This window comes from Chrysemys picta, chromosome 23 (genome assembly GCF_011386835.1).
Source record: "Chrysemys picta bellii isolate R12L10 chromosome 23, ASM1138683v2, whole genome shotgun sequence".
Lineage (NCBI taxonomy): Eukaryota > Metazoa > Chordata > Testudines > Emydidae > Chrysemys > Chrysemys picta.
Window position 1 is genome coordinate 6,316,145 of NC_088813.1, and position 12,649 is coordinate 6,328,793.

The 12,649-nt window shown below is 44.3% G+C and overlaps 1 protein-coding gene across 1 annotated transcript in view; it reads left to right on the forward strand.

Annotated features, from left to right (window-relative positions):
* Positions 1-4,648: 4,648 nt before the first annotated feature.
* Positions 4,649-12,649, forward strand: part of MATN1 (matrilin 1) — a 39,529-nt gene continuing 31,528 nt past the window's right edge. Inside the window, exons 1-2 of the mRNA XM_005286207.4 lie at positions 4,649-4,853; positions 9,595-9,941. Of these exons, the coding sequence (XP_005286264.1) occupies positions 4,766-4,853; positions 9,595-9,941 (435 nt within the window). The 5' untranslated portion in view covers positions 4,649-4,765. The remainder of the gene's footprint in view (positions 4,854-9,594; positions 9,942-12,649) is intronic.

The following is a 12,649-nucleotide window of genomic DNA, read 5'->3' on the forward strand; positions in this document are numbered from 1 at the left end:
GAAAACTGGCTTGGCAGAAGCACTGCTGAGGAGGGTCTGGGAGTTGTGGTGGAATGGCATAGCCTGAAAGTCAGAGGAGATGAAAGTACCACTCGGTGCTGGTTAGGCCTCAGCTGGAGAACTGTGTCCAATTTTGGTCACCAAACTGTAGAAAGGATGTAGAGAAATGGGAAAGGATCCAGAGGCGAGCGACAAAGATGATCAAAGGGATGGAATGCCAGTCAGATATGAGCAAAGGCTGAAGGAAGTGGGTATGTTTAATTTGGAATAGAGCAGATTAAAAGGGGACATGATAGCAGTCTTCAAATACTTGAAAGGCTGCCATAAAAAAGATGGAGGAATGTTGTTCTCTCTTGCCACAGAGGGCAGGACAAGAGGCAACGGGTTCAAACTACAGCACAGCAGATTTAGATGACTGGAAAATGTGGATTCATTGGCACGTTTCAAGGGAATTGGACGGCTGAAGGAGCAGATCAGAAACAGAACTGTAAATGAACTCATAATGATCATACTTACAAAGCTCTTGTGCAGCGTTTTCCACAAATCTCCAAGTGCTTTACCAAGGAAGGGGAAGTATTGTTATTTCCATGGCGCAGATGGGGAAACTGAGGCAATGAATGAGTGAATAAAATCCAGGTTTCTTGACCTCCCCGTCCTAAGCTAATGCCCTATGCTTTAAGCCACTCTGCCCCGGGAAGCTCATTCTAATTCTGTCTCCCATTCACTTGTGAGAAGAAATCGGGGCAATGATTATGCAGTGTGGGATTGCTGGCTATGGACATGCCTGGGGGTCCACAGCCTTACTAGGAACTTTTCATTATTATTATTATTTTTATTACCGCAGCACCTAGGAGTCTTAGTCATGGACCAGGACTACACTGTGCTAGGCGCTGTTTAAGCACAGACCAAAAAGACAGTCCCTGCCCCAGAGAACTGACCATCTAAGTATAAGGGAAGAGACAACAGATGCAAACAGGCAGTGAAGTACAATGAAACAAGAGTCGGCATGGTAGGCTGTTAGCTCAGCACAGGCCTAACCGTTGACAAGTTTTTGTAGGTATCGCGGCAACGGAGAGTTTTAGGGAGGGACTGGAAGGTGGAGAATGAGGTGGCCTTGCAGGTGTTTATGGGGAGCTCCCCCCTGCAAGCGTGAGGGGCAGCAGGGGAGAAAGCACGAATATGCTTGTTGCAAAATTTAACAAGTGGACAATAGAGGCTGACGTCACCCATGTGGTGTAACCAGGATTTCTCATGGGTCAGCTGCAAAGTTAGTGTCTTTAGGCAAATGCAGTTTGAGCTCTCTTTGGAACAGAGACGTTGGCCCCTCTGTAGAAAACGTTCTTCAGGAGATGTGAAAGGTCCATGTCACAATGTGCCCAGCTCATTGCTTTTGCTATTGTGCCTTCTCCAAGGAGCCCAGGTATAGTCTGTGAACTCTTAGGGAGGTTGGAAACATGCATCAAAGCTGCTGATCCCCTCTTGCCTGGTTCCTTGGGGAACGTGACACTGAACTTTGCTCCTGAACTGAACTCTTGAGTAAAATCATAGAATATAGAATCATAGAATATCAGGGTTGGAAGGGACCTCAGGAGGTCATCTCATCCAACCCCCTGCTCAAAGCAAGATCAATCCCCAACTAAATCATCCCAGCAAGGGCTTTGTCAAGCCTGACCTTAAAAATCTCTAAGGAAGGAGATTCCACCACCTCCCTAGGTAACCCATTCCAGTGCTTCACCACCCTCCGAGTGAAAAAGATTTTCCTAATATCCAACCTAAACCTCCCCCACTGCAACTTGAGACCATGACTCCTTGTTCTGTCATCTGCTACCACTGAGAACAATCTAGATCCATCCTCGTTGGAACTCCCTGTCAGGTAGCTGAAAGCAGCTATCAAATCCCCCCTCATTCTTCTCTTCTGCAGACTAAGATCTACAGGGACCCCTAAGACTAAGACACTGGGCAATGTATTTCTCTTTGCCATTTCCCACCACCTTCACACTCTGCTTTCCTTGGTAAAGAGGGGCTAATGCATATGAACTTTGCTATTAGCTCTAAACAGTTGACTTCAATGAAGGCAGGCTTGGTCCTGATGTAGTACCTTGATTCAAAGCTCCTTAGAAATAGAAGGAATGAGATGGAGCTAGTATTTGAAACAAGTGCGTCTTCAGTAAAGAGGTGTGTGTGCGTTTGAGAGGGAGAGAGAACAATCTTCTATGCTTCTGGAATCATGAAGCCTACAATAGCTGCACTACAGAATGGGGCCAGCTTAATCCTTTAATGGTTTGTCTGTTTGTGTTGTGAGTGGCCTTGGGAAGAGCCCTAAATGCATATTTTCCTCTGGAAATATTGGATCCAGTGTTTTAGTTTTCTGAGGCCCAGGCAAAAATTATGGTTCATATTTTAAAAATAAACATTTATTTTAAAGATCTATAAATGCAGACGTAGAGTATCCAAAATGCCTCTGCCCTCACCCTGTTTTCAAAGCTTTAATGTCGTGTGTGTGCCCCAACCTCCGTAGTGAAAAGTTTCACCTGAAATGTATTTATCTTTCTTTGCTAATTAGCAGAAAAATGACACAGAGAAACTTTATATTTTCTTCGGCAAGAACGGCCATAGAGACTTCATTTATGGAGGGATCTGAATGATCCCCATTCATGGCCAGCAATACTGTCTGCACCAATAGTTCTTTGTGTGCCGAGCAGAGCAAAAGGAAAAAATATATATATTTTATATATATAAAAATGGGGGTGGAAGCAAAAAACACGTCTTTTAATTCCATGTTGTTCCCTGATACTATTTGTAGTTATATGTGTGTGTGTGTGTATGGGGGGGGGGTTATATGTGTGTGTCTGCAAGTGTGTGGGTGTATGTGTGTGAATGTATATATGAGTGTACAAATGCATTGTGTGGATGTATATTTGTGTGTGCCAATGCAGATATTATACTAATACCTAGCTCTTATATAGAGCTTTGTGTGTGCATGCATACATATATGTGTGTGTGTTTTCCCATGATAACCTGCAGCCAAATTCTCCCCCCTTCTTCACCTTAAATAGCGATTCCTCTGTGAATCAGCCTCATTTATCTCAATGGCGCGACCTGTGAAATAAGATGCTACTCACCGTGAGCGAGAGCAGCAGATTTGGGGCCCCGGGGTATGGCGACACTGAAAAGAAAAAGCCCACTGCAGCAAGTTTTGGAGCACGGGCCAACTGACTCGGGCTCACGGGGATCTTGCGATGTGGCTAAAAATAGCAGTGGGGCTAAAACCTGCCGAGATGGGACGATCTCAGAGCCCGGGCTCCCTCCTGCAAAGTTTGGTTGGCGAGTTTATCCATTTCTTATCAAGACATGGATGGCTTTGGAATGTCCTGGCCAGCTCTTCTAAGGCCAGACTGTGCTTCCCTTACTCACGACTCACTTGAGTAGCGCCTTGTTCTGTGTGATGTCCCATTGATTTCAGTGTGTGTGGGGGGGGAAGCGCATTTGTGGAGTAAATCGCTACTCAGCATAAGGGTGGCGGAATTGGCCTCCTCTGGACGTGAAGGTGGTTTGCTGAGTCTCGGGGTCATACAGCGCAGGTGAAATGAATCAATGCTTAAGGACATGAATGGATGGCTGGAGAGATGAGACTGGCAGATCACTTGCAGCCTAAAGGCATTTATCAACCAGCATGGAAGTGTTATTATAGTTAAAAAATATACTGCACTACTTTGTGATGAATCCATCCGCTTACTATTAATGTAGCCCGCTAAATCTGCATAGTGCTTTATGGATACTGAAGACATCTGATTCCTATTCACCCAGCGCATCTATTTGTCTATTTTATTTGTCTATTTAGATCGTAGCTGCTTGTGGCAGGCACGGTATCTTTGTCTAGGTTTGGGCAGAACCGTGCCCCCTGCTAAAAACAATAAATCATACAGTATTCTAATATATTTATTTATCTAGGTTTACTAATCTGTCTACCTATCTATCCTTTGCTATTGATATCTCCTGGTTTACTTCTCTCTCTTTTCGGTATCCCAAAGAGTATAATTTTATAATGGATGTAACAATTTCCCCCTGAAATTAACTCATTCTGTTTCACATTACCTGGACTGAGTCTCACTACGCTGTGATTCCAATCCTTTCATTCCCCTCTGCTCCCCCACTCCTACTTTAGCAGATTGATATTTTGGCCTGCAGATTATTAAAAAGAAGTGTGTGTGGCAGGGGAGGGGGGGCCCACCACAAGGCAGATGTTTCCTAAAGCCCGAGGTCTGTGTTTCATGTGCCGAGCTGGATGTCTAAGGGATGGTTTGTGTGACCTTTTTCGTGTCCCACGCTCCCACCCCCTCCAGTCTCAGGCTCAGGAAGGATGCTAGCCCCATACACTGCAGACCGTTTACTGAGTGGAGCAAACATCAGGCTGTGCAGATTAAAGCCAGTGAATGACAGGTTAACCCCTTTCTCCAACCTGGTTTCACTGGCCCCACTGTCAAGGTCTCAGATTCTCCACATTCCAGGCAGTAGCGGGTCCTCTTTCTTACTTCCCATCCCCTAGCCAAGCAATGAACCCCTTGTGGAAAGCCCCAGGGGCGGGGCAAAGCCAGGCGACCCTTCGTGTCATTCAAAGTTTTCTTCTTTTTCTCCCTCCCCGTCTCCAACCTTGCCCTCCCCCCAGGTATGTCAGAGGCTGGCCTGCTGCCTCTGAGGAGTGGCATGTTAATACCTCTGGCCCAAGTCTCTTGCCTGTCACTCTGTCTCCAGCTTCTGAGCAACCATGGACAGGATTTTCTCTGGCTTCTTGCTCTCTGCGCTTCTTCTCTTCCAGGATCATGGCGTTTATGGGGCTCCCCCTCAGCCCAGAGGTAAGTGAAGAGGTCAGTTTGGTTGTGGTACCTTCTCGTCACCCGAAGCCATCCTGCTAGGGCAGATGCGAACACAGGGGGGAGAAAAGGAGAAAAACGACACCAAACATTGCAGGGCTGTGCAAAGAATCTTTTGCAAATAGTTGATCAAGGCAGCAAAATCCTGATGTCTGTGCTGCGTTCTCCTGCTTGCTTCGTTACTAAGGCTAGGTCTACATTACCCGCCTGAATTGGCGGGTAGAAATCGATCTCTCGGGGATCGAATTATCGCGTCTCGTCAGGACGCGACAATCGATCCCCGAATCAACGCTCTTACACCACCAGTGGAGGTAGAAGTAAGCGCCGTCGACGGGGAAGCCGCGGAGGTCGATTTTGCCGCCGTCCTCACAGCGGGGTAAGTCGGCTCCGATAGGTCGAATTCAGCTACGCTATTCGCGTAGCTGAATTTGCGTATCTTAAATCAACCCCCCCCCCCGTAGTGAAGACCTGCCCTTAGGAATAATAGCTGTGTGAATGGCACAGACACCGTTAACAGAAAGCTGCTTCAGTGTGTCTTCAGCATAGTATCACGTCCAGTTCCTTTTAGCTGGAGGAAGCACTGCCATTAAAGGGGCTGTCCTGTGTCCTCTTTATCTCCTGAACAGAACTCGCTTCTTCTCTCAAAGCATTCCTCAAAACGCTGGTTTTGTTTGGGGAATTCAAGGAGCGAATTGGCCTGGATTGATCAGACATTCCTAGCTCTGGTTCACCTTTCCCAGTAAAGTGGAATGGATTGGTTTTGAGGTTGGTCCTTATTAAGGTTTTAATGTAGTCCTTTTTCAAGCAAACTTCCAGTGAATTCCCTTCAGTTTGTTGAAGTCAATGGTAGATTTTGCCTGAATTGGGATGACAGGATTTGCCTTAGAGACAAGCTGCCCAAGAGATAACCCGTGAGCATCCTCAAAGAAGGACGGTTAATTTTAATGTCTGCAAATCCCCATTTCCCAGCTACAAAATACTTGACAATGGTAGGCAGCCAGTGTGCTGAATTCAGTGCCTATCATGCTGAACAATACTGTCATATTGTTTCCTTGTTCTCCCAGTCTGTCCATCTGCACCTGTTATCTCTGGTCTTTGAGGCAGGGGCTGTCGGCTTGTTCTGTGTTTGTAAAACACCTAGTACAGTGAGGTTCTGGCCCATGTTGGGGGCTCTTAGGCACTGTGGTATTACAAATAATATATAACAAATGAACGAGTGTTGAATTCAAAAGGAAAAGCAAACAGTGAAAAAGATTTGTAAAAATGGTAAAGAAATCAGTCCATTAACTGATCCGGTAGGGACTGGATGAAATTATAGACGACAATTAATGTTCAGCCAACCTGCGGAACTCATGGCTGCAGGAGGTGGTCAAGACAAATATTGGGGCTGGATTTGTAAAAGGGTTGAGTGATTTTAGGACATTTTAAAACATTTATACCTGTGCAGCTCACAGCAATGATCAGGGTGATGTGACTATATGCTGTAGGGCATAAGGTAGCCACTTAGAGAAAGGAACGTTCTTTCCAGGCTGCCTAACTGATCAGCTTTGTGAAGAGAAGGTATAGAGATATACCTGATATACCTGAACCATCCAGTACAAGATATTACCAGAGTCAGGAAATGACAGATGGACCATTCATCCAATCCACTATATTTCTAGTATGACTGAATGCTGCTTGCAACATAAACATGTTTTAATTCTGAGTTATCAAGAGTTTTCTGTTTCTTCTAATTAATACAGCACCATGGTGCTTCCCCAAACTCTGTTTCATTGCCATAAGGGCTTGACTATTTTAAAAGTTATTACAGAATAAAGTAGACAGTGGATTTAAAGTGGAGTATCTACTTTGGAATAAGTCCACATGTGGACATTCTTATTCCAAAATATAAGTGTTGTTTTTGGTTTAATTTAATCCACTTCCAAAATCAATTAAGCTATTTTGGAAAAAGGCACTCTTATGCCAGAATGAAAGTGTCCATATGTGGAGCTATTCAGGACTAATTGTTCTGGACTCTTCCTGAATAGCTCCATGTGTAGACAAGCCCTAAGACTAGGGAGCCTTCTGGGACTGGACACAATTAGCTAGACTTGCTTTTGATTTTCCAATACTCTCTCTTTATTTCCCCATAAATACATTTTAATTTCATAAAAAGAGATTAAAAAAAAAGTTGCTTGGGACAAAAATACAAAAGTGCTTTGCGAAAAAGTTGATTCCAAAATCTTTTATTGCTCAGTCTTTCCTTATCCCACAGTTCAATGCTTTGGTACCACACTTCTTTCTTGGCAGCAGTTAACAATAAAAAAAAAAATGGTGGTTAGGTCACTGGAGTGGGAATCAGGAGACCTATTGTCCATTCCTTGATCCACCAGGGACATACTGCATGACCTTGGGCAAAGCTCAGTGCCTCAGTTTCCCTACCTGTAAAATAGGTATAATGACACTTCATAAAGTTCTTTTTTGGTCTAAGAATTGAAGCACTATGTAAGCCTGATTATAAACAGATGTCTTCTATTTCCTGCAATGAAATATGGCAGTGAAGTGAAACCAACCCCCTGAGGTAAATGGTTACTTTTCAATGGCAACCACTGTGTCCTACTGACTAACTCCTCCTTGAATCCCTTCTGCACATTGCGTTGTTTAGAGATACATTATTCTGAAGCCAGTGACACATTCAGCCCTAGCATCTTTCAGGAAACTCACCTGATGAGCTGTCTTCATGGATGTAAGCGGGATATTTGTTTTCATATGTCTAATAGCGTGAGAGATCAGTTACATTTCACACTGATGACCAACTTCTAAATCTATGTCTTAATTTTAGACAGACTTGCTGGTCAAAAAGCTTGCATGTAACAATCTGCCAACAAAGTCTGACAGAACTTTCCCCCTGTATCACAGAACCTGTATCCTCCCCCTGTGTGAAAATGAAATATTAACAGAGCACATGAGAACAGAACCTCACAGAGGCAGGCTAAATGGGGCAATTTTTGGAAATGTTCATAAAAATATCAGCCCTTTTTATTTTATTTTATTTTTTTTGGTCACAGTTTGAAATGATGAAAAATGTCATCAAAATGGTCAGTTTTTGAGAAATTCCATCCCGCTGCACTCCAGAGCATCTTGACCACCAATAGTTTTCTCCATCGTGTTTATTACTGATCTTACCAAGGAAACATAGAAGTTACATGGGAAATATTTAGTCTTAGTGATACCAATAGGAAAAGTTGTGCTTTAATGCAGTGGCTTGCAACCTTTCCAGATGACTGTACCCCTTTCAGGAGTCTGATTTGTCTTGCGTACCCCCAAGTTACACCTCACTAAAAACTATTTACTTACATAGACATAAACATACAAAAGTGTCACAGCACACTGTTATTGAAAAATTGCTGACTTTCCCATTTTTACCATATAATTATAAAATAAATCAACTGGGCTATAAACATTGTATTTACATTTCATTGTAAAGTATATAGAGCAGTACAAACAAGTCATTGTATGAAATTTTAGTTTGTACTGACTTCGCTAGTGCTTTTATGTAGCCTGTTGTAAAACCAGGCAAATATCTAGATGAATTGATGTACCCCCTGAAAGACCTCTGTGTACTCCCAGGAATACATGCACCCCTAGTTGAGAACCACTGCTTTAAGTGTTATACCAGGGGGTTGTATGGGTCAGGACTCCTGGGTTCTGTTTCCACCTCTACTGACCCCCTGGAGCTTTGAGGTAGTTATTTAATGGCTAAGTGTGCCTCTATTTATCTATCTCTGAAATGGGAATAACAATACCTATTGCACAGACTTGTTGTGGGAATTTATGTATTAATTTTTGCAAAGTGTTTGAAGGGCATCTGAGAAAGGTGCTTCGAACAATTGGTCTGCTCCACTGCTGTTTTACTCCAGTGTGACTGCACTGAGTTTCATCAGCATAACAGCATAAAACTGGGGTGGTGAATCCAGCCCCACAAATGCCAAATATTATTATCTCCTTATCTCTGTGCATTATAAGTACGCGTATTTGTACATGGTGTTATGTTTTTTAACCCATAAAAATATTTTTCTTGTACACAAAGTAAAAGAACATTTATAAACATTGATTAATTAGTTCCCACTTTGCCTCATGAGATAAGTAAATATTTATCATCATCCCATTGGTTTTACAAATGGGGAAACTGAGTCACAGGGAGGCGAGATGACTTGCCCAGTGTCATGCAGAGCAATGACCCAGCTTTGACCCATGAGACCTCACTCCCTGTCACCTACAAAGACCCATGCATAGGAGCTAGGAGCCCTGATTCAGAATCCTCTGTTGTAACTTGCATCTGTCCCGCTTACCCTCTTCTCCACAATTTCCTGCCCCCTCACTTACCTTCTCTCCAGTGTCCCCTCTCCCTTCACGTTTCTTTCTATTTAGTGGATTCCCTCCTAACTAAAACCAGCCCCTAAGGTGCCATTTGCTGCTGCCCCATTGTTCACTCTGTTGGTGTGTTCTACCCTTCCCCCACCCTGGATCTGTCTGATCTGTTTCGGTTGTAAGCTCTCTGGAGCTACAAATAGGACCTAGGTGTCCTGACACCCAGGTCTCTTCCATAACCCAGTAGAACCCTGTCTCCCCACAAGAACCAGGAAGTCTTGAATCCCCAGCATCCTGCTCTGACTGCCGAACTTCACTATTTGTTCCCGGAGCCTTATTTCTTCCTCTTTCTCCTCCCACTTTTCTCGTGCAGGTGCTCTGTGTAGGACGAGACCCACCGACCTGGTGTTCATCATAGACAGCTCCCGCAGCGTGCGCCCCCATGAATTTGAGCAGGTCAAAGTCTTCTTGTCCCAGGTCATCGAGTCCCTCGATGTGGGCCCCAATGCCACTCGGGTGGGGGTGATCAATTATGCCAGCACAGTCAAGAACGAGTTCTCCCTCAAGACCCACTGGACCAAAGCCAGCCTGCTGCAAGCAGTCCGCAAGATCAAGCCGCTCTCCACGGGCACCATGACGGGCTTGGCGATCCAGTTTGCCATCAATAGGGCGTTCAGCGACTCAGAAGGGGCCCGGGTGAGGTCTCCTGAGATTAACAAGGTAAGTGAATTATCTGATGAGCTGCTGCACTGGGAGAAGTCAGTGTTACTCTCGCTGACGACGATACCCCTCCCACCCATCCCCCTTCCTTCTGTCTAATCAGAGACTGGAAACGTTGAAGAAAATGGCCAAAGCCCCCCACAAAATATTCTGGACGGGGGGAAAGTAATTGTTATCTCTGTGGCAATGGCCGTCTTTACTAATATCCCATCCAAGGAAACTACACTAAAGGACCTTTAATTTTGCAGTGGCAAGGAGGCTGGTTTTCTAAGACAGACAGCGCAATTGAGGACTCAATTCTCATTGAAAGTTAGTGGGATCTTTGTCTCGGATCCTCAAAGGAATGTAGGCGCCTAATTCCCATTTATTTCAATGGGAATTAGGCACCTAACTCACTTTGACAATCTGGGCCTTGGTGCCTCACTCCTCTTTGTGCCTTTGAAAACCCCCCACTTCGAACTCACAAGGTAGGAAATGTCACAATTAAGGTTGCCCTGGAAACCTTAATTCCCCCACCCTCCAGCCCACTCCTTGTCTGTCTTGACTATTGAGATTCAAGCTCTGTGGGGCAGAGACCACCTCTTTCTCTGTGCATGTAGTGAATGTGGGGCAGTGAGATCATGGTCTAGGTTGGTATTTAACATAAGAACATAAGAACAGTCATACCGGATCAGACCAAAGGTCCCTTTAGCCCAGTATCCTGTCTTCTGAGTGAACAGAACAGGTAATCATCAAGTAATCCATCCATCCCCTGTCACCCATTCCCAGCTTCTGGCAAACAGAGGCTAGGGACACCATCCCTGCCCAACCTGGCTAATAGCCATTGATAGACCTATCCTCCACGAACTTACCTAGTTCTTTTTTGAATCCCTCCCATATAACAACAACAGCATCTGCCTTCCCCGGACTCGTCACCTCTGAATTTGGCTACACCTGCCTCAACTCAGTGACAGCCGGGGGAAACCTCTCCCTTCTGTGCATGCAGAAAGCTCGTTTCATTAACAGCTTGCGTTTTAACTAAACATTAGTCATGACGCAGCCTAGGCCCGCATGCTGGCTCCCCATGCTCTCTGCTAGCAAGACAGGAGCAGAAAAATAAGCAAGGGCTTAACATGGGCAACCAGAGCTTCTGTCCCAACCAATCAGGAAACCAGCTGTTTGAAGAAGGTTTTTTTCCCCCAACTCTAAAATTTCGGGAATGTCAGTTTCTTTCCTTTCTCCTCTGCTGCTAGCAGAGGAATGGGGAAGCCAGCAATGTGGAGTAGTGCAAAAAGGAGAGGGTAAAGAAGCCAAAGGCAGCAAAAACAAACAAACAAAAAACCCAACAACCAACAAAGCCTAAATGCAAGAAATGCACTCTAGTAAAAATGTGACCACACCTGAAAAAACAAATCAACCGCCTGTTTTAAAGGCTGTGATAGCTAGAAATTAACCAGACACTACTGAACAATGATGCCAATGGGTGGGGATCAGATCTCTCCACATACCTCTAGCATTGGCACACCTAACAAATATGAATGGATTTACCTCACATCACTCTTTTATCCCCAAGTTCACAGAGGGGAAACTGAGGCACAGACATTGAAGGCGGGATTTTCAAAAGCACTCAGCATTTTGGTCTAAGTCTTACTGACTCAGTGGGAGCACATTTGTGCCAAAATTGAGCACTTTTGAAAATCTAACTTTCCCAAAGTCACACAGTAAGTCTGTGGCAGAGTTAGGTAATGAACTATATCTTCTGAAGCTCAGTCCGGTGCCATAATCACAAAAACATCCTTCCTGTAGAAGTGAAAGCAGGGGCCTGGAAGCCAGGATTCCTGGCTTCTGTTCTCACTTTTGCCACTGACTGAGTGTGTGACTTTGGGCAAGTCACTTAGGGACGAAATGTGGCCAGGTGTAAAATGGCGTAACGTGTAATAACCTTTTTCTCCCACACAGGGTGTTACCAAGCCTAATTTTAATGATACTTCATGCCTAATGTAATGACACTCATCTCACCAATGGATATAAGGCAGTGCATAATACCTTGGTATTATTAGTATTACTGTTATTATTATTAATAATAATTAATGTTTGTAAAGTGCTTTGAAATCCTGGGATGATCCTGGTTGTGATTCTGGCCAAGTTCGTGCAAATAGAGTAAGAATGGACTCAACTTTAATCTTTTTTGGAGATTCAGAATTGTTCATTCTGTCCCACAGGTATATTTTGTCTTTCACTGCTTTCAGGTGTTACTAATGGAAACAGAAATGGTAAATTACTCAAGAGAGGCAACCTGGGGTGATGTATCTATTCCTGTTAGAAACAGGACAGCTATCTAATGTATTGTTTATACAATACAATACAATTGTGTTTATCCCGTTCGCTGAAACATAGTATCTAGGTGCTGATTCAATGGTATTTGCAGCCCAAGACTCATCTCGGCTCTTTCAGACTCAACTGTCCTTCGGGCCTTTTGGAGCTTGTCCATCACTGGGTTAAAAGAGGAGATTTTAGAGTCTTCTCGCTTGCTCCCAGGGCCTGATTAAAATGAAATAAGGCACAGATCCAACAGCAGTCTGGAAATGCACAAAACCCATCGGTTGCATCTCCCACCTTATCATCTCTGCTTTCCCTCCATGTATGGAATTTTCCACCCCGTGAGCTTTTAGAAGCCCATCACTTCTCCAGTCCTCATCCCTGTGGATGATTTTTTTCCCCCGATTGGC